We start from the raw sequence: 22500 nt of genomic DNA, 5'->3' as shown, positions 1-22500 counted from the left end.
GTCGATCACTTGAACATTGCAAATCGACGACAGGGCGGTGCGCAGGGCTCCGTTAAATTTGCCAAATTTAGAAGGGTCAATGTGTTTGGATGTACGCAGGAAGTACATCAATTTGGGCAAACTGAGGGCATTGCGGATAATAGTCAAGGCATCATGGGCCGAAAGACAGGAAACACGAGCCAGGGCGAATTTAAGCTCAGAGAGCTTTTGGTCAAAAAACTCTATTTGATAATCGCCCTCGACCAAGGGTGTGCCTAAAAAACTCAGTTCTGATGCACCAACTCTGGGTATTCCAGCCAGCGCATGTGGCACCTGAAATAAACTTTGGCAGTGAAGTTCGCATTTTTTAATGTATGTATGTATGTGTGTATATATGTATGTTTTCATGTATGTATGTTATGTATCGTATCGTTTCGTATTGTATCGTTATTGTTTAGTTTCGTGTGTTTGTTTGTATGTATGTATGTATATATATACTGTTCCCCTCTTAGGCATTTTTCATTTGTTTGGTCGTGCGCTCACCTCTATGCCTCCATTTCAAATATCAAAGATATCGTTAGTGTACTATTCGGGTTTATTATTATTTTTTATTATTACATTTATTATTATGACTATATTTATTATTATTATTTTAATTATTACCATAATTATTATTTGTCAAATTTATTTTTCAAGGGTTCTAAAGAGGAGAGCATAAGCCATTTGAAATCTCTACCCGCCGTGCAGTTTGTGTCAAAAAATAAAGTTAGAGATGGGGATGTGATTGATGTTGCGCTTTGCATAGTTGCATAATAGAGCGCTATATTAATGACCCTATTATTATTATTATTACTGTTGTTGTTGTTGTTATTATTTTTCCATCATAGTACTGTTTTGTGATTTTCATTTGGCTAGTTTAAGTGCAATTTGCTTCTGAATTCACTCTCTTGATTAGTTGGTCGGCTAATTGATTTATTGACTGACTGACTGATTGATTAGTTGGTTGGTTGATTAATTGATTGATTGATTGATTGATTTATTGATTTATTGATCAGTTGTTTGATTGATTTTATAAAGCCCATAGAGACGGATGAAAAGGTAAAAAAGCCGGACAAACAGCAGCAACACCCGTCTGAGGAACCAAGCGATGACGACCTCAATAAATTTGCTCAGCTTGTTGCCAGTGTCAAGGCAAAATTTGGAGATAGGGGTCAGTTGATGACATCATTTTTGATAGTGTTGTTTCGTTGTTACTGACGATCTTACTGTTGTTTGTTTGATGATTTTGGTGTGGTGATGAATGTTGTTGTCACCTTGGTTTGGTTTGGTTTGGTTCTGAAGTTACCACACAATAAGTGACATTGCTTCTAGAAAAATCATTTCATTTTATTGAAATTTAACCGTAATTTGAAGAGTTAACATTTAAAAAAAATTGTTAAATGCAAATTAGAAATAATAATAATTCTCGGCCGAAAAATTTCACCAGACCCAGCGCAGTTGAAAGCCGAATCATTTGAGAAAGACAACGACGCCAATCATCACATAGATTTCATTTCGGCTTTCTCCGTTAGGATGTCCTCAACTGCTATTATCACTATTATCATTGCTACTGCAGTCGCCAGCGTCATCACTGCCATCAGCATCATCATTGTCCTCGTGATTGCAAACATCGTGAATGAATGAATGAATGTCTTCTTGTTCTCACTTCTTAGCTTGAATAGCTAAATTTTTCAATTTATGAGCTTATGAATAAATAGCACCATATAACATCATCATGTAGCCAGCAGACACAGAATTTTCGCCTAGACATATCACATCATATCATGATGCTGACACCATATCTTATTGTTATAGCACTGTTAAGTCGTAAATAACATTATCACATGATGACATGACATTCCATCACATCATTACAATATCACCATCACATCTCATCTGCAGAACTTGCGTGGGCAGATGTACGGTATCGAGCGCATGGACAGGCTTCAGATCAAGAAAATAGCTGGTAGAATCGTCCCAGCTATCGCCACTACCACCGCTTCTGTCGCCGCTCTTGTTAGTTGCGATGATGTGGCTGCGATGGGGGTAGTGGCGGTAATGGTCATGTGACTACGTTGTGACTTTGATTACCTGGTCTGGTAATGTTATTATGGTTATGTTTTACGTTTAAATTTACATTTCTATGTCTATAGACCGCAATTTATCAAATATCTCAACACCAAGGTGGCGATTGAGTTGTTAAAAGTTGTAAAAAAGTGTGGGCTATCCAACTTTAGAAACACGTTCCTGAATATGGCACTACCTGTCATCGTCATGTCCGAACCAGGGTCTGCCAAACAAACTCTGCTGAGGTAAACCAACTAAGATCATAAGATTAATTAAAAGGTTGACTATATTGTCACAAGATTATTGCATCCTAAAAAGCGCACCTAAAATTTCGCGGATTGCTTTTGTTGCCGCTACTAATTATTGTTATTATTATTGTTATTATTATTGTTGTTATTATTATTGTTGTTTACTTGATTAGCAATGGTATGCAGTACAGTATTTGGGATAGATGGGAGGTTCATGGGGACGGCAAGATGACCTTGGACCAGTTCATGAAGACTATCAAGGTCAAACGGCGCTGAATTTCATAATACGGAATCTAAAATTCTTCTTTTATAATTGCATCTCCGTTCGGCTATCAAATGATTTTTAGTTGGATTAGATTTTATATGAATTGGCTATAGAAAGTAAAAATGTTAAATCTGCAAAATTTTTCAAAAAAATTGACTCAAATAGAAAAAGTACAAGATGGAGCCTGTGCTAGTGGTGCAAGGTATGAAGCTGATATACAGTCTTGATATGCTGGTTCTACACAAAAAGAGGCTCAATCAATCGTTTGTCATTTTTATCGAAATATTTTTCATTAAAAATTTTAAACTTCTTATTTGTTCACTTTTGAATTGCTAATACTACTCTCAGACAGACGAAATCGTCATTAATTTTTATTTATGTCTTCTCATCTCCCTTTGGGTGTTCTATTCCATATAGATATTTTTTCAGACTGTTATTTGTCGTGAGTACAGATTTCGTACACACATTCATACACACCCTTACAACAGAATATTTATACTGATATGTTTCCATTTTTAAAAAAGAAAATCACGATTTTATTTACCATAGACTGATCAGCTTGATCAAGGTTCAGCCCAACAAATCTTACGCGGACCTTGTCGTGTCATTTAAGAGCAACAAACTGGATGAGAACGGACTTAGGGTGGATGAAAGTGGTCCGGAGATTAGATTCTACATCAAAAAATAACATTTATTCAACGATTGTGTATCTAATTAATGTGTGTGTGTGTTGTTCGTACGTATAGTTTGGTTTGTTTATCTGTTTAGGAAAATTTATTGCGTTAACTGATATTGTACTGACATATTTAAAAGGAACGGATGAATCAAATATTTTTAAAACTAATTTTTAATGAATTGTTCTTGATTGCGAATGTTTTGTTTTGTAACTTTCAAAGGTTGCATTTAAGGTCATCAATGTTTTTAAAAACTAGTTGATGTACAATTACAAAAAAAAAAAACAAAATAACTTGTCTCATAAATTTTTTCAATATTTCCTCTGTCAAATACGAGTGCTATTGTCATCCATAGGACAAAATACATTGAACAAGTGAAATAATTGAAAATAACATGCACATATCAATGTATCAAGATGCTTAATAATGAAAAATATCAAGACAGCTGGGATGATAGCTTATGCATTATACAGTATAACAACACGCTGCCACATACAGCTTGACTCAGATGCACTTCATTTTGCTTAGGAAATGTTATTATTCTTATTGTTATCTTATTGTCGTTATGAGTTTCTAGTAAATTTATTAAGTTTTTAGATGGTTTATCTCCACTGATGATGACGAAACAGTTTGGTTCGTATTTGACGTCATCAACGTAGTCAACAGCTTCAATGGAGTTGAAACGTTTTGTAAATTTGTTTAACGTTTCATCTGTAAAGGTGTTTAAAACACAGATGTTGCAGGTGCTGTTGGGTGATTTCTTTCTATCTGTTTCATCATCTCTATCTCTGTTGACGATGTTGTGCGCTGCGTTCTTGATGTAGGAGTGAATGTTCTCCCATTGAGTTGAATGTATTGGTTGGTGAAAATGAGCTCCCATTCCTGCTCTGAGCACTTTTGCAGACCAAGGATCAACGGAATCTGATGTAGATTACTTTCAATTTTATAAAAAAAATATTCATCTTATTAGAAGATGTATTCAAGTTACTGAAAGCAACTTATCTGCATCACACAAAATTGAAAAATTAAGTTGTTTTTAATATACTTAGGAAAAAATGTTTAAACACCTTGAATAATGAGAATTCGTTGGACACGAGATGCAACAGCAGATCTCAGCAGGGTACCAAGCTGTCCTTCATCATTCAATTCATCAATGACTAGTGTCACTGGAAGAAGAGAGGATGTAGATGAAGAAACATTTGGAAAGGTTGGCAGTCTTGCAATAGCTGTGAATCAGTTAAATGCAGAAAGTTAAAGCATTGAGCAGTAACTGGTAAACAATATACCCACCTAATGAGCCTGAAGGCCCTTTTGTTTCTGACCATAACTTCATTTGTTTTTCTGAAACTTTAAAAATTTTGCATTCTTGCAGATTTACAATTTTGTTGCATGGTAGTTTCTTTAAAATGTTGGAATCTGTGAAAAAGAGGCTGGTGATTTTGACTTTCTGATTAATGGCTTCAGTTATCAACCTTACTCCCTCCAATAAAATGAGTGAAGATTTTCGTTTTCTCAGCTTTAATTCATTGACAACAGGCCTGCACATAAAAAAAAAACAGTATAGTGTCAATAACAAAGCTAGTTTTTGAACTGAAAAACAGTGAAAATTGTGAGAAAAAATTCTCACCCAAATCTTTCATCATCATTCTTCAAATGTTCATAAGTAACTTTGATGTTATCTTCATACTTGTGAGCTGATTTTTTGTTTGGAAATTTGATTTCAGGTGGTTTGTGTTTAACACCAAAAGGATCAACTGACTGTTTTTTATTAACTTTATTCTTACTAAGGTTGGCAGCTTCTTGCAGTGTGAAAACATTAATTGGCTTTCTTTTTAAAGCTTTGTAATATCTCACCAAGTTGTTCTTTATTTTGAGATCCAATTTTAACAGCTCGTTAACTTTTGTTATCATAAATTGTTGTAAGTTATTCATTTTGAATGTTAACTATTCATTTGGAACGAACAAAGAACTATCTATGATGTTGTGGTAATGTATGACTCTATCTAAATAACCTCAAGCCTTAAAGTTAAATGTTAAATTAAAGTAAACATAATTTTTCTTATGATTTATTTTATAATAGTTTAATAAAAAATTTAGTTTTTCTTATTATTATATTAAATTAAATAATTAAAATTAAGTGTAATGTATGACTCTATCTAAATAACCTCAAGCCTTAAAGTTAAATGTTAAATTAAAGTAAACATAATTTTTCTTATGATTTATTTTATAATAGTTTAATAAAAAATTTAGTTTTTCTTATTATTATATTAAATTAAATAATTAAAATTAAGTGTAATGTATGACTCTATCTAAATAACCTCAAGCCTTAAAGTTAAATGTTAAATTAAAGTAAACATAATTTTTCTTATGATTTATTTTATAATAGTTTAATAAAAAATTTAGTTTTTCTTATTATTATATTAAATTAAATAATTAAAATTAAGTGTAATGTATGACTCTATCTAAATAACCTCAAGCCTTAAAGTTAAATGTTAAATTAAAGTAAACATAATTTTTCTTATGATTTATTTTATAATAGTTTAATAAAAAATTTAGTTTTTCTTATTATTATTATATTAAATTAAATAATTAAAATTAAGTGTACTGTAGGCTCTGGAGTATACTAAAAATTTCTCCCACTTACTCTGCAGTAGTACAAATTAATTAACTAGTAAAAAGTAACTAAAATAGGAGTAGTAAGTACAGAGACAGACTGTAGTACAGTCTGCCTCTGTACTTAATACTGTAGTACAGTCTGTCTCTGTACAGTCACTGTAGTGTAGTCACTGAATAGAGAGTGCAGAGTTTAGAGAGAAGACTGAATCATATTATCGTTCTTTTTCTTTACAAACTCCTCAAGAAATAATTTCAATATTGTCAATATACCGAGAAAAATTAAATACTTTTATCGAAACGAGGAATTTCATCGAATGCCCTTTTAAAAATTTAAAAGTAAAAAGTAGTAACAAATATTAAGAACACGTAATTTGATTGGTGTAGTTAGTAATAAAACGTTACCAGTGCAAATTTAATATGCATGTTTTTCACAAATGTTAAAAAAGGTGCAGCAAGCATCAATTACAATGGAACAAGCCATCGGCTAAAGAAATGCTATACATCCATCAAACACACACATTCAGCCCTTAAATAGCTACTAACTCACACCTCAAATTTCTATAGAAACTGTTCATACAAATAGAAAATAAATACTATATATTATCATATCATGTCGTCCTGGGAAAAGCATTAGGTATAACTTCATCTGGATAGCCAAACTTTTCAGTCAATTGATTCAGCAAGGGCATTCCAATGTGATCGTTCTTAAGTAAGAATAAATTAGATATTTTACAATTAAAACTAATTTAGTAAATTATTGCCACGTAGCAAGGTAATTAACAAACTAAAAACTTGAACAGCGAAAGCAAAATAGGAAAAAACGCAATATCTAATGATGATAACCTTTGTGTCAAAACTGATTGTTAGCTGTTTGCTGGAGACCTTTTTAAATTTGTCTAACACGTTAACGATTTTAATGAAAACGGCATTCCCTATGCGAATGTTGCCAGGAGAGCTTGTAAATACTTTATATTCTCTGTAAAAGTTTGAGAATGCATTAAAAAAAAAAGTTAAATTTTCAAGTTTTGTTCAATTGAGATATAAAAAATGTTCATTTAAGTTAATAACTAACAAAATATTGAATGAAAGAAACAATTACAATGTATGTAAAAACTGAGCTAACAATTTTAAAAACTCGAGTAAAAGCTTCTCTAGGTCTTGCAAGGGTACATTGTTGGAATCTACGTCGATAGTGTGCACGGTACGTATCCTGTACTCTGGCAGGCCCAACTCACGCGACACTTCATTCATACCAACTAACTTCACTGACTGTTTCGTGCGTGCGTGCGTGCATGTGTGTGTTGTGTGTGTGTGTGAGAGAGAGATAGAGAGAAAAAGAAAGAGAAAGAGAGAGAGTGAGAGAGAGAGAGAGAGTAAAAAAATGAATAAAAAATTTATTGAAAATGGTAATGAAGATGCTAAGTAACATTTTCATTAAAGATCAGAGCTGCCTCCACACTCGACCATTTATTGTTCTTTACGAGGCTATCTTTGTCATTTGAGTTTTCTGAAATGATTTTAATAATTTTTTTCGAAAATTTCTTTCAATTTCTTGTATTTACATTTTTTGGAGATGTTTAAAGAGATTTTTTCGTTTAATAAAGTCTAAACTCTTTCAGCAGCAGAAATAAAACTTGAAATAAATATAACAAGAGAACAAGTAGTTTACTTACTTGCAAAAATCTTATCAATGAAAGAATTTGGAACATCGAATTGTAGATCAGAATAAACTTTCAAACGGAGTCGTTTTCCATTGGCGGGCATGAAACATTGGATACCTACGAAAAAAAAAATTAAAAAATTAAAAACAAACAAAAAAAAAATTGACAATCAGGCAGCCATCACATTTTGCGGATGGAACATATAGCTAACATAAAATACTGTAACAGACGGTTCAAAAATGTTCATAAAACTAAATTACCGAAAAACTAAACACAGATCACAAATAAACTACAAATATAAGAGTGATGAAATGCGATAAAATAAAATGAAACAGTATCAAACTGAAAAAAATGCCAAACTCTGCGTTATCTATACCATATTTAGTATCATCCAGGTCCAGATACTCAATCGATCAAAACTCAGGAAATACAAAAGAAGACCAGAAAAATATCGAGGTAGCCATTTTTTTTTAATTCTAACCAAATTCTTTGTTGATTTTTTTGGTCAGGAACTCCATCTTTCCCGCCTCGCCATGCACCAGCACAACATTTTCCGGACAGCACTGCTTGATCAACTGCATTATGCCTTGGTGGGGATGTTTAAAAGCGAATTTACGACATCAAACTAGAATGTGGAAAAAAAAAGTCACACAATTAGAAAACATACCTCCAAACAGTTTATAACAATCTCATAAACCAACTTTAAAAAAATAAATGAATGTATGAATGAATGAATGAATGAATGAATGAATGAATGAACAATTTTGCTAATTGACTCTACTAATAAACAGGCTAATAAATTAAAGGTCAATTAAAAATTGATAACTAATAATTAATAATAATAACAATTAATTAATTAATTAATTAATTAATATATACATTTTTTAATTAACTGACCTTTTGCGTCGGCGTGTGCACTGAAGGACATGTACTGAACTGACATCTTCACATCAAGCTTGTTGTAATAATAATAATAACAACAACAGTAACAATAAATACAAATACGATACATTCAACCGCGTGAATTACATCACAATGACATCAATTACAGTAAGTTTACATCACGTTTACAATTTACAGTTGGTAATATTACAAGTAGATAGACTAACAATTTGTCTATTTTCCAGTTCGATTTTTTTCTGCCCATTCAGCAACTTCCAACCAAGAGTTCCAGAAACACAATAACCTGGCATTATTATCTTCAATGGGAATAATAACAATAATCATAATAATAAAATTAATTATTATTATAGCAATCCAACCAACCAATAAAACAAACCAACCAACAAACAACCAAACCAACCAACCAACCAACCAACAAACAAACCAGCCAACAAATAAACAAACCAACCAACCAACGAACCAAACGATCGACCAACTGACCAACCAACTAACCATATTATTTTCATTGGTGCACCACTTTTTAAATATCTGCAGAGACAGACCACCGTGTAACATTCCTGGGGTGGCAAACACCACCATGGGATCGGGAAGGTCGATGTATTTCCGGTCAAACGGCTGTCATGAGGATGATGATGATGATGATGATAACGACGGCGCTTATGATGAAGATTCATATGATGACGATGATGAAATGCAAATGATAACAATCAAATGAGTAAATGAATGATGATGATAAACTGACGAACCATGATATGTTTGAAGTCAAACATGTTTCTCTCTACAAACGCGTTCTTAATTTTCTCGTTCGTCCACGTGATGAACAGTTTATAAAAGTTCGTTGCCTTTGAAAATACGTTTTAATGATGGTGAGAATAGTGAACTGGCATTCAAACTATCAATCAATCATCAATTGGGCAATCAACCAACCAACCAACCAACCAATCAACCAGTCAATCAATCAATCAACCAATGAACTAAACAGCTAACTTTATCAGTAAGACCAAGAGAGAAGTAAATTGGGGTTTTCAAATTTTTCTGATCCCAATAGGTTTCAAGGAGGATGCATAGTTCCTGTGCCCTGCCCAGTGCAAAGACTGGAATCAGTACCTGTGTAATGTGTGTGTGTGTGAGTGGTGTATGCGCGTGTGTGTGTGCGTGTGTGTGTGATCAAAATATAACTAAAGAAATAAAACAGAAAGAATTAAACTACTTTTCCACCCCTCTCGATAGTGCTGTGAATTTTTTTCAGAAAATCCCTCTCTCGACATCTTTTCGAATCCCTAATCGTCGTGGCGTACGTCGATTCGGTAATTAGGACGTTGGGTCGACATTTGTCGATGCGGGCGGCCCCAAGATGGCGGTCTGGGGTCATGTTGTAGTCCCCCTAGTGGAATGATGGTACGCGTGTGTTTGGTGATGAGATGGGCAAATATGTTTAGTGATGATATGAATGAGTATGTGGTTAAATGGATGAAGGAAAAAGAGTAAAAACTGAAGAGATACAACCAAAAACATCAAAGAACATAGAACTCAGACCATATAAATGACGCAATATATACAAAGAATAAAAAGACCAAAGAAAAACATGGACCGTATAAACGACGGAAAGTTCTCCAACTTTGATGTGAAACATGGCTGCGCCCAATACGTGCCCGGCATAGTAGGCTTTGATCTTCAGGTCATCATCCACCTAGCCAAAACAAAATGGAAAATATGTAATATTGAAAAAAATTCAAATATTAATTTAAAAAAATAGAAAAAAGAACGAGAGAGAGAGAGAGAGAGAGAGAGAGAGAGAGAGAGAAAGAGAGAAAAAGAAAGAGAGAGAGAGAAACGAATACCCACGGAGATGATTTCATGTAAGTTGACGACAACTACTTTCTTCATGCACATCTTGATCATTTCAGATGTGAAAAAATTCAGCTCACCCTTCCTTTCGACTGTTATCTTCCTGTAATCTTCCTGTCGTCAGTTTGTTACGCTATGTTACATCATTACATTATATTACATTACACTCCGTAACATTACGCTCTGTTACATAACATCATACGTTATATAGCACACTACATCATGTTTGATCAATCCAATCGAATATAACCTTTAAACACACCATGCCAACCAACCAAAAGTACAGGGCATATGGCCTTAGTTGGGTGGGTCATATATATGGGCCCATCATACCCCACCATCTCTGACATGTAAGGCAGGGCTCCACAATGGTCAAGATGAAAGTGACTAGACAAAATTATTATAAATTATTAATAATTATTACTGAAATAAATAAATCAATCAGTCAATCTTCGTTAAATAAATATATATATTTATATAATTTTTATATGTATATATATATATATATGTGTGTGTGTGCGTGTGTGAGTGTGTGTATGTGTGATTGTTTTGCCCACCCCACCTGATGATGACACAGTCCAAATGGTCAGTTAGGGGACCATTTTTATTGATGTATGTGAAGTCTGGAAAACGCCTCTAAAGATAAAAAAAATTAAATTACTTTAGTACTAATAAATAACAAATAAAATTATACTTTTATAAATTATAATTATATTATTATAAATATTTATGATTTACGTTATTTTAGTAGAAAATTTAAATGGAAAAATTTACTGACGCTATCATTAAAACCCATGTGCATGCCACAGTCTAACATAATGTTTTTTCCACCTATGGTTAACAGTATGCAGCTCCTACCAACATCTGCAGTTGTATAAAGATTAATAAAAACACACACATACAAAAACCCACACACACACATACCTATACAGACATACACACACACACAGAGACAGACGTACATACACTACACTCTCTTTCTCTTATTACTTTCTTTAAAAAATAACATCTTAGATTACCATAAAATAAAGTATAAATATTATTATACAATAAAAGTTATATTGTGATATTACAAAATATTTACAATTACTTTACAGTTTACATTTACAGATAAAATAAAATGTAAGTAAAATTAGTAAAATTTACCTTGCCCAGCTCCTGACACAATGCACATTCAGTTTTTGGGGACATCATTATGAATGGATAAATTGAATATGGATTATAATATATTATTATAATAAATATATATATAATTATAGAATCCAAATATAAAAAAGCATTGAAATTATTTAACTGGCCGATTAACCAACCACAGTGAAACATAAATACTAAAGATCTTTTTTTTATATTGCCAATAAAACTAAAGCACATCACTATCATCATATGATATGTGGCATATATCCCTATAAAAATTAGTGACACTAATTGATTGATCAATTCAGAATTCATTGAATCAGTTTCATTCACAAGTTTCAATCATAATAATCTGATCTCAACCAAAATTCCCACTAACTGACCAAGAGGTGTGATGAATATTTCTGGCGAACATGACATGTTAATGATAGCACCATCGTTTGCCATTTATGTAAATAATTTAGAGTTATTTATAAGAAGTGTAATTTTATTTGAAATTTTGCGAGAAATTCACTTTAAAAATTCTGCTTTGTTTTCAGAAGGATCGGCCTATTTGACTGGAATGGATTGTTGGCTTATTGGCTTACAAAATTGTATGGGTTTCAAGTTTTATCAAGCAAGCTACATTATATGAAATATTTACATGACTTAATATATCTAAACCAGTGTAGTAACTCTACTTAATTTTATTAAATAAAATTATGTGTTATTAAATTATTTTTGTTAATTTGAATATAAAAATTGCTTTATTGTCCGGTTAAATCCGGTGGCTTACTGAAGCCATGGTTGGCTTACTAGGATTGAACTATAGTCACTTTATTTTTCCCCTATTTGATCATGTTAAACTTATGTTTGCTAAGGAAATAAACGGCATAAATCGATTAAATTGTTATTTGAACAACTATCTTTATTATATTCAATAAATATTCTACATTCTAGTGCTCATTGAAATAGGTAGCGGAAATTATACTTTGGCTTACTGCAGTGGCTTATCGGGTCTCATAAAACGGTATGATAGCGGTTTTTTGTTCATATAATGCTTTTAATAAATTAATATATTCATATCACATTCACAACACCGCTTCAAGCTTTAAGCGAGGCAGAACGCCTGATCTGATTTTCATGCTGTCTCAGCTCCTATTTATACCCGTTTCAACCATACATTCTCATCATTTCAATCATTCACACCAGTAAAAACTTATTGAATGTATGTGCTACACTGTTATACATGAACATGTATTATATACATACTTATACATTATTATATTATGAGCCAAGAAATTCATATAGGCCGACCCGTTTTCAGAATATGCTCAAACTATGGAAAAAGAAACACTTTTTTTTACTTTTCAATTTATCTTGGGTTATGATTTTGACATTTAATTCATTAAAACCAACGTTTTACAGCTTTAATATTGTTGTTTAAAAAAATTTATATAATTATAATTAAATCAAACTTTTTAAATAAAAAGGCTTTTGGTCTCATTAGATAAAAATGCCACAAAATATATATGGTTAAATATTTTAATAAAACCTGTACAAAATGTTACGAAATTGATAAAACAAGCCAAAGAATTTTATTCGCAACATTATACCGAACTTAACATCATTATTTAAATAAATTTTCTAGATTAAAGAGAGTCTTTAAAGCAAGTTTGGCAGCTTTTTGTTTAGCAATTCTGATACAGGGTCCAGAGCCTATGAAAGTTTCGTTATCAACGTTCAAGGATACAGTAACTAAAGGTTGTCTTTGTTGTCTATTGTTGTTTTGGTTGTTGTTGTTGCTTTTATTGAACCAGCCATTTTTTCCAATTTCATTTTTAACATTTTTGTTGGTGTAACTGTCGAACTTTCTCTCCGATAATGAGAACTTGAAGAAATCACATGTGAATGGATTGATTATGAGTTGGTATTGTTGTGCGTTTTGATGTTGATATGCATTCGGATGTTGAGGTTGTTGTTGTTGTGGTTGTTGTTGTTGTTGTTGTTGACCGTGTAATGGACTGCTCTCCTCACTGATGTGATGTTGTAGTTTGATGTACTTGACTTGTGGACGAAGGTCGTTGAGGACAGAGACAGCATTCCATCGTATCAGTTTGTTACTACCGTCCCTACGAAAATGATCCTCATGCCCTTGCAGCAGCTGCTGCTGCTGCTGATGCTGATGATGATGGCGGTAGTGGTGATACACGCTATGATCTTGATGTTGATAAGAACGCTGGTGATGATGTGATTGATGATGATGATGATAATAATGATGATGATTATGTTCGTGCAGACGTTGATGATAATGCTGATATTGACGATTATGATGCTGATGAAGATGATGACACGGCGGATGATATGACGTATCACAACAGAGATTTTTCTTTCGGCAAACTACATCAAAGAGTTTTTCGACATTTTGTTTTTTATTGACCTTGAACTTAGATAGGGAGAGGGCAACAGCTGATGCTACGTTCAGCCTGGCCATCTTCTTGGTTGGACCGCTGGCCTCGTACGTCTGATCGGGGAAACGTCATTCAAACCAAACAAATTTTTCATTACGTCGAAACGAAACGAAACGAAATTTTATTTGCTTCTCAAAATTGAAAATTAAAAGAAAGCAGTTATTTGTTACATTCATACACCACACTAACACATTTTTACATACACACACCACACACACACAAACCACGCACACACAAACCACACACACACAAACCACACACTCACAAACCACACACACACACGCACTAACAAACGCATATATATACAAACATACTTGACAAATTAAAAATAAAATACCATTTCTATTTCAGCGATTTCAAATTAGTAAAAAATACATTATTAATAACAAGAATATGTTAATAAATTTTAGCTATAACTATATAAAAACATAAATAAATGTGTTAAAATAACAACAAAAACAACAACAATAATAATAATAATATTAAAATTTGACCTTGCCCCGTAAGGTCATCTGGGCCGTGAAGAGGGGTGCATGTTTGGGTCCAGTTACTGAAACGACACTTGCTCGTAACCATGGCAACTCTTCATTTATCCACATGAGACTATTTGTGTCTTTGGTTTGTCGTTTGTGTGTTGTTGTTGTTGTGTTAATGATGTTGTTGATGACGTTATCATGGGTGTGGTTAGACGATGAAGATGAAGAAGAAGAAGATGATGATGTTGTCGTTGTTGAGAATGATGGCGATAATAATGGTGGCGAGAATATTTTCGCTGTGTTAATTGTTAAACTTTGAACAGCATCCAAGCAATAACTAGGATGGCTTTGATCTTTAAGACAACCATTTACACGTTCGCTATTGTTGTGGTTGTTGTTGATGTTGTTGATGTTGTTGTTGATGATGTTGTTGTCGTTGTCGTGGTTGTTGTTGTCGTTGTAGTAGTTGTTGTTGTGTTTATTGTGGTTGTAGTTGTTGTAGTTTATGTTGTTATTGATATCGCTTTTCATGTTATGTCCGTCCACTTTTCTCATGTTTGTGTTCTTTGCTTCTATCAATTTGCTTTCTTTTCTGGAGACAGAAATAATAACGAACGAAAACGCTCTGAAATTCTCATAAACCATTCACAAAATCTTCGCGAATAAAATTGTAGAAACTATTTTAAATATTAAAACGGGCAGAAACTATACGCCTACTAGCACATGTATCCACACACACGTACACACACACACGTACACACACACGTACATGCACGCGTATACACACACACATACCCACACTCATACATAAACTCTGGTTCTTATAATGATGCTTAGCTACTTATGAACGTTTTGAAGTTAAGAATATAGAAGCCACTAGGGTGCCATAAAACGATTGCTTAGTGGAGGAGAGGTAAAGTGCGGAAATTGTGCGCTATAGAAATAAAAAATTTGCGCGCTATAGAAATAAAAAATTTGCGCGCTATAGAAATAAAAAATTATCCGGAAGATGAAGCGAAAAATTGACGTACATTCACGTCTAATAATTAGTAGTGGTGTGTGTGCGTGTTGTTTGTGCGTGTATGTGTGTGTGTGTGAGAGAGTGTGTGTATATATGTGTGTGTGTATGTGTGAGTGTGTGTGTGTGTGTGTTTATATCCTCTGAAGACTCGTGCGATTCCTGCTAATACATTCAAAAATTAATGCGTTAAATTGATTTAGCGTAGCGTAGACGGTATAAAAAAAATCCCGAGAATTACAAGTGTGGGTCTTTATGTGTGTGTGTGTGTGTGTGTCTGTGTGTGTGTGTGTGTGTGTGTGTGTGAGTGTGTCTGTGTGCCTGTCTGTGTTTTTTTGTGTGTGTGTAATTTTATTATTTTTTGGTTACATTTTCATTCAGAATATAATTTTTTATAACATGATGAAAAACATCAAATGATATTCACTTTCTTATAAACTCTCAATCAAAGCGTAAAGCATCTCAATAATTATTCGATAAATGAACGAACGAACAAAACAACAAACGAACGAACGAACGAACAAACAAACGGACAAACAAGAGAATGAACACGCAGTCAAACACCCAAACAAAAAAACAAACACAAATCTTTTTCGAACTGTCATTTAGTCATTTAGGACGGTTCTTTAATGCACCAACCATTGTTTTGTTTCGTCTCGTTTCGTACTGTCACGTATCGTTTAAAATGTGTTTCGATTTGTTTCGATTTGCTCCGTTTCACTTTCTATAAATATAGATACGGATTTAGGATGCAAAACTTTCTTAATTTTCATTATACAAAAGTGTTTATACACTTTTGAAAAAGAAAGAAAGATAGAGAAAGAGGGAGCGAGAGAGAGAGAGAGAGAAAGACACAGAGAGAGAAAGAAAGACAGAAAGAAAAAACAAAAAAAAATAACAAAAACATGAATAGCACGAACAATAGCCTTAATGATTTTGTTTCTTTACTCTCAGGGGTCCTATAATTTCTTCAGATTCACCAAAGAATAACATGATAAAAACAAAACGACATTATCGAACAACAACACATTTCAGCGAAACAACAACCATAAAAAACATCATCAACAACAGCAAGATTATTGTCATTATTATTACCAACACTATCCCCATCAGCAGCATTGGCAACAACACAACAACACATATAACGTCAGCAGCAGCAAAAACAACGACCGCAACAACATCACCCAAACAACACAGCTGCATAACAACACAAATCACATCACAAACAGACAACTAAATTACATCACACGCACATCCACACACACACATCGTTACAACCCAACAACAAAAAGAGCAGCAACAACAAACACAACCGAAACAACAACAACACCACCATCAACATTGCAAGCATTCAAAATATGAGTTATGCCTCTAAAAATGAAAGTAAATAAAAGAAACCAAAACAAAAATAAAAACATTATAAACCAAAAACTTTTAACAAAAACAACAAACTATGAGGATGACGACATGATGATGAAGACGACATGATGATGAAGACGACGACGACGATGGTGATGATTAATGATATTGGACTGGAAGGCTGTTGATTTTAGTAAGTAAGATAGTGCCACGGCTTGGTCGATTGATTGCATTCAATCCATCAAGGAAAAAAAATGAAAAAAATAGAAAAATGCTTATTTCTACCGTATTATATAAATATATATACACACACACCTTTCTTTCTTTTTTTCTTTCTTTCTCTCTTTCTCTTTTTTTCTTTCTCCCTCTCCCTCTTTTTCACTATCTCTCTGTATAAATTCAATGTAATGCAATGCAATACATCAATGTTTATTGCACTAATAACACGAATTGGCAGCCATAAATGCGCTGATTAATGTCGTCTGTGATTGCCTCCTTCGTACACAAACATACAAAAAAAAACCATACAAACAAACATACAAACAAACATACAAACAAACATACAAACAAACATACAAACAGGCATACATCTAACATACATCAAACAAACAAAAAATAAATATGTATATGTACAAACATACTAACAAACAAATTGGCGTATATTGTCATCATTATCCTCATCACCACCATCATCATCATCACCATCCCATCATTCTTCAAGTCATCATCAATATCATCCATCGGTAGCAACAAATTTTATAAGGTAGCCAAAAGATGATTGACGTAATGCACTTTATGTTGTATATTAATTTGTTACTTAACCATTTGTTCGTTCGTTTTGCATGTTTGTTTGTTTGTTTGTTTGTTCGTTTGTATGTTTGTATGTTTGTTTTTTTTGTATGATTTATTTTTAAATTTGTAAATTTGCATTGATGTGTCCAAAAGAATGTTTGCACTTGGTATTTTTGTATTTTGTATGTATTTGTATTTTTTATTTGCATGTATTTTTGTATGTATGTTTGAATGTGTACGTATGTTTGCTTGTATGTATGTGTGTATATATGTACACGTGTGTGTGTGTGTCTGTGCGTGTTTGTGTGTATGTGTGAAGTTGGAGCACGCCAGCGTAAACTTTTCAACTTGTTACATTCAGCGCATTCATGCCTATGTATGACTGTGTGAAATTGCTTATTTATGGGCTTGAAAAGTTTGGATGTGGCTTGCAATAGTCGTAGCAGCAGCAGCAGCGGCAGTAGTAGTAGTAGTAGTAGAAGTAGCAGTATTAATAGTAGTAGTAGTAGCAGTATTAATAGTAGTAGTAGTAGTATTAGTAGTAGTAGTAGCAGTAGTAGTAGTAGTAGTAGTAGTAGTAGTAGTAGTAGAAGTAGCAGTATTAATAGTAGTAGTAGTATTAGTAGTAGTAGTAGCAGTATTAATAGTAGTAGTTGATAGTAGTAGTAGTAGTAGCAGTAGTAGTAGTAGTAGTAGTAGAAGTAGCAGTATTAATAGTAGTAGTAGTAGTATTAGTAGTAGTAGTAGTAGTATTAATAGTATTAGTAGTAATAGTAGTAGTAGTAGTAGTAGTAGTGAAGTAGCAGTATTAATAGTAGTAGTAGTAGTATTATTATTAGTAGTAGTAGTATTAGTAGTAGTAGTAGTAGTAGTAGTAGTAGTAGTAGTAGTAGTAGTAGCAGTATTAATAGTAGTAGTATTAATAGTAGTAGTAGTAGCAGTATTAATAGTAGTAGTTGATAGTAGTAGTAGTAGTAGCAGTAGTAGTAGTAGTAGTAGTAGAAGTAGCAGTATTATTAGTAGTAGTAGTAGTAGCAGTAGTAGTAGTAGTAGTAGGGTAGGAGTAGTAGTTGAAGTAGTAGCGGTGAAGAGTGGTAGGCTGGAAGGTTGAAGTTAGGTAGTCACGTTACTGTGGAAGTATAAGAAACAGATGCGCTTCCAGTGCATTAGTGCTTCTTCTAATGATGACGTCATGCAAACGTCATCATATAGTGATTTGTTTCTTTGGTTAGTTGGTTGGTTATTTTGTGTTTGTTTGTTTGTTGTAGCTGTAAACAGTAATTGTTTGTTTGCTTATTTCAAATTTGTTTGAAATATAGCGAGTTTTGTTGTGTTTAATGTTGCATGTACAATTTTTGCGTGCGTTTTGTTGTTTGTAGTTTTATTTGTGATGTATGTTCAAGTTATATTTTGCTTTTGTTATTGTTATACGTTGTTGTTTCATTCGATGTTGTTTGCATTTTTTTGTTATTAGTGCTAATACTTTCTCTCTTTTTCTCTCTCTCTCTTTCTTTTTCTCTCTTTCTTTCTCTCTTCTCTCTCTTTCTTTCGTTCTTTCTTCTCGTAAATCTTACGTGGAAATTTGACGCGTTGTAACAAAACGTAAATTTGACGGGATGATCAAGAGAGAGAGAGAGAGAGAAAGAGAGAGAGAGAGAGACAGGGAGGAAAATAGGGAGAGAGAGAAATTCCAGAATAATTATCTTCTTTACTTCGAAACCAAAAAATATAAATGGTGTTCGTTTAGCAACCTTTTTTTTATTATTAAGTATTATCGTGGAATGTGTATTTCATTCTTTTGAATCACTTCAGAATTGCTTTAATTTAGGTCTGTGTATGTAACTAATCATTAGTAATTTAATCAAACTAATTAATATTTTTAATTTCATTCCAGATTTGCCGTAAGCCGACTGAATAACCAAATTTCTACAAACCGGCCAAATAACCGGGTATTTATCCGGTTAAATAACCGACCGAATAACCGACCGACCAGTACATTACCCTTAAAATGAGAATGAATATAACATACGGTAGCAGAGAACCAATCCTATCTTAGTAGCATCTTCTTCAATCAGCTTAACTTAAATGTTTTCACGGAATCTGAATACTAATGAGAGTGATGATATGAGTAAGTAAGATGGTAAATGCATCATTTCTCTTTCTCTCTCTCTCAATCTATCTATGTTTTTTCTGTTTCTTTCTATTTATTTTTCTCTCTCTCTCTTTCTTTCTTTCTTTCTCTCTCTCTCTCTCTCTCTCTCTCTCTCTCTCTCTCTCTCTCTCTCCTCAACTCAAAATTTTTTCCTGTTTCCGATTTTATTTCAATGTTTTTCGATGTGATATTTAATTTTTCTAACGCTATTTAACTGTTCAAAAGCTAGTTTTTTTTACTTCACACACACGCACACACACACATGCACACACATACACGCACGCAAACACATACACATATACATACAAATACATACAAAAACGTTCGCTTGAAATACTTAAAATTAAGACTTTGATAAATGCAGTTTTGTAAAACAAGCGCCTTATAAGCGGGTAGAAAAAAATGATTAAAATAAAGTAAAAAAACGAAGAAAAACTAAACAAAACATTCGATACAAATAGAATGAAAAGATAAAGAATAAGACAAGACAACATGCATTTAAATTTAAAAATTTGATATAAATGCAGAATACTAAGATAGATAGATACAAAAATTAAATTGAATTATAAATTATACCATGGTAAAATTGCATGTTTGTATATTTGTGTGTGTGTGTGTATGTGTATGTGTATACACATATCTGTATTTATGTCTTTGTGTGTGTGTTTGTGTGTGTATGTTCATTTGCATCATAAATATGTGTGCATAGTATTCTCTCTTTCATCCTGTAATTGTACAAGTCTGTTTATTTAAAAGCGTAGTATATGTTTGTCCAACCCAAAAAATATGGCATAACCATGTTGTAGTCATTATATTTAATGAAAGTAACCCACATAGGCACCACACACACACAAACATACAAACAAACAAATAAACAAACACACTTTTTGTACATACACATATACAAAAACGCTTCTTCAATCTATCACACTCACATACACGTACACATACACGCACGCACACACACACGCGCAAACATTTGCACACTCCAAAATGAACTTCTCCTTATCTAGCGCGCGTGAAAATAAGCGCGAAAACGAACGCGTCCACATGTGACGTCACTTAATTTATTTTTTTCAAATTGTTCCATTTGTCAGATGACATTTAAACTTTCTATTTCTCTCTCTTTTTCAATTTTTCTCTCTCTCTCTCTCTCCATTCATCAATTTTGAGTTCTTTTATTTTCAACTCGCAAAGAATTGAAATGAAATCTGAACAGTGGGAAAGTTATATTGAAGGCCGTGATGACAACTAATGACGATGATGATAAGGAATTAATGATGATGATGATGAAAAAGAAGACGATGATGACAGTGATGATAACGATGAAACTAATCTTGATGATGATAATGACGATGATTACAATGATGAAGGGATGATGATGAGGATGACGATGATGAAAATTGTGATGTAAATTAAAATGACGACAATGATAACCTGATGAAGCTACTGCTACTGCTTCTGAAGCTGATGACGACGACGATGAGGATAATGATGAGAAGATTAATAATGAAGAAGATAAGGACGATGACGATGCTAATGATTTTAATGTTGACAATAACTAAATTGATGTTAAAGATGCTGCTGCCACTGTAGCTACTGCTGCCACTGTAGCTACTGTAGCCACTGCAGCTGCTGCTGATGAGGATGATAAACATGATTGTGATAACGATAATCATAACGATAATGTTGATTAATTTCCTCTCCTCTATCGATAACAACAACACCAACGTCCACCAATAAATTCCATCAAAAAATATGAGAATTTTCGGTTGTGATCAATATTAATTATAATATCAATAATAATAATAATAATGATAATAATAACCATAATAATAATAATGGTAATAATAATAGTCTAGCCAACGATGAAATTGATTAGCGGGAGATTGGGCGAGCAAAGTAGATGATCTATTTCCGCTTCCGCTGACAACGACGACGACGATGATAATGATGATCATGTTGTTGTTGTTGTTGATGATGATGACAATGATGATGATGACAATGATAATAAAGATAACAATATAATCATAATGATGATAACAACGAAATCATAACATCAACAAAAGCAACAACAGCAACAACATTTTCACAACAACAACATTATTACAACAACACCAAATGGCGACGATAACTCATGAATTTCTTGTTTCACTAGCAAACAATTCTAACTCGGTAATGAGAAAAAAAAATCCCACTTTGTATTCTCAACTTTACTGTTAAGTAATTTTACTGATAAGAAAGACATTTTCGTTGTCACTGATCAAATTTCTACACTAATACAAAAACTTTTATCTACATACAAACACAAAATAATTGTATTTGTATTAGTATACAACTCGAACGATGCCTGTGTTTTGTTTGTATGGAAATACAAAAAACGGTATTTGTTTAAAAAAAGGCGTATTTATTTACACAAACAATGCGGCTTACAATTACTTTTATTACTTTATTATACAATAAAATATGATATTCATGAGCAAACAGAATGAAAGCTATAGCAAAATTTTATATTAGGGAAATGCAAATACAAAATACATAAAAATACAAAATATACAAAAAAATACAGATACAAAAGTACAATATATAAATATACGTCATACATTAATACTGAAATACTATATACAAAAACATGAGATTCAAAACAGATATACTATGTTTGAAAAAAAAGTAAATGAAAAAAAATACATTAAGCAAGCTACGATATACAATTACAAAATAACAAAAAATACAATATACAAAAGTAAAACATACAAAAATGCGAAACAACATACGGAAGATACAAACAAAACATACAAAAAAAATATACAAATTACAAA

General features: G+C 32.7%; 3 protein-coding genes across 3 annotated transcripts in view; 1 reads left to right on the top strand and 2 right to left on the bottom strand.

Annotated features, from left to right (window-relative positions):
* Positions 1 to 4048, top strand: part of HELRODRAFT_103068 (hypothetical protein) — an 11954-nt gene extending 7906 nt beyond the window's left edge. Inside the window, exons 24-32 of the mRNA XM_009029621.1 lie at positions 492 to 555; positions 676 to 744; positions 1057 to 1189; positions 1466 to 1545; positions 1921 to 2034; positions 2203 to 2330; positions 2507 to 2594; positions 2764 to 2861; positions 3148 to 4048. Coding sequence (XP_009027869.1) covers positions 492 to 555; positions 676 to 744; positions 1057 to 1189; positions 1466 to 1545; positions 1921 to 2034; positions 2203 to 2330; positions 2507 to 2594; positions 2764 to 2861; positions 3148 to 3286 — 913 coding nt within the window. The 3' untranslated portion in view covers positions 3287 to 4048. The remainder of the gene's footprint in view (positions 1 to 491; positions 556 to 675; positions 745 to 1056; positions 1190 to 1465; positions 1546 to 1920; positions 2035 to 2202; positions 2331 to 2506; positions 2595 to 2763; positions 2862 to 3147) is intronic.
* A 38-nt stretch (positions 4049 to 4086) lies between these two features.
* Positions 4087 to 11984, bottom strand: HELRODRAFT_103064 (hypothetical protein). The gene is made up of 23 exons (XM_009029620.1): positions 11818 to 11984; positions 11447 to 11458; positions 11079 to 11164; positions 10863 to 10936; positions 10576 to 10687; positions 10298 to 10414; positions 10044 to 10142; positions 9663 to 9836; positions 9440 to 9559; positions 9199 to 9294; positions 8945 to 9067; positions 8659 to 8748; positions 8447 to 8504; positions 8031 to 8135; positions 7562 to 7666; positions 7316 to 7395; positions 7012 to 7157; positions 6732 to 6864; positions 6168 to 6592; positions 4900 to 5291; positions 4563 to 4810; positions 4340 to 4498; positions 4087 to 4193 (listed from the first exon to the last, which is right to left on the bottom strand). Exons 1-19 carry the CDS (start codon positions 11879 to 11881, stop codon positions 6497 to 6499), a joined length of 1890 nt encoding a protein of 629 aa, XP_009027868.1. The 5' UTR covers positions 11882 to 11984; the 3' UTR covers positions 4087 to 4193; positions 4340 to 4498; positions 4563 to 4810; positions 4900 to 5291; positions 6168 to 6496.
* A 961-nt stretch (positions 11985 to 12945) lies between these two features.
* On the bottom strand, positions 12946 to 14960 carry HELRODRAFT_193850 (hypothetical protein). Its single transcript, XM_009029619.1, has 5 exons — positions 14891 to 14960; positions 14862 to 14867; positions 14379 to 14809; positions 13854 to 13937; positions 12946 to 13652 (listed from the first exon to the last, which is right to left on the bottom strand). Exons 1-5 carry the CDS (start codon positions 14913 to 14915, stop codon positions 13044 to 13046), a joined length of 1155 nt encoding a protein of 384 aa, XP_009027867.1. The 5' UTR covers positions 14916 to 14960; the 3' UTR covers positions 12946 to 13043.
* Between the last annotated feature and the right edge of the window lie 7540 nt (positions 14961 to 22500).

The sequence above is a fragment of the Helobdella robusta genome, assembly GCF_000326865.2.
Source record: "Helobdella robusta unplaced genomic scaffold HELROscaffold_60, whole genome shotgun sequence".
NCBI classification, from domain to species: domain Eukaryota; kingdom Metazoa; phylum Annelida; class Clitellata; order Rhynchobdellida; family Glossiphoniidae; genus Helobdella; species Helobdella robusta.
Note: the sequence above shows the minus strand (reverse complement) of the source record. Positions and strands in the feature narration are given on the sequence as shown.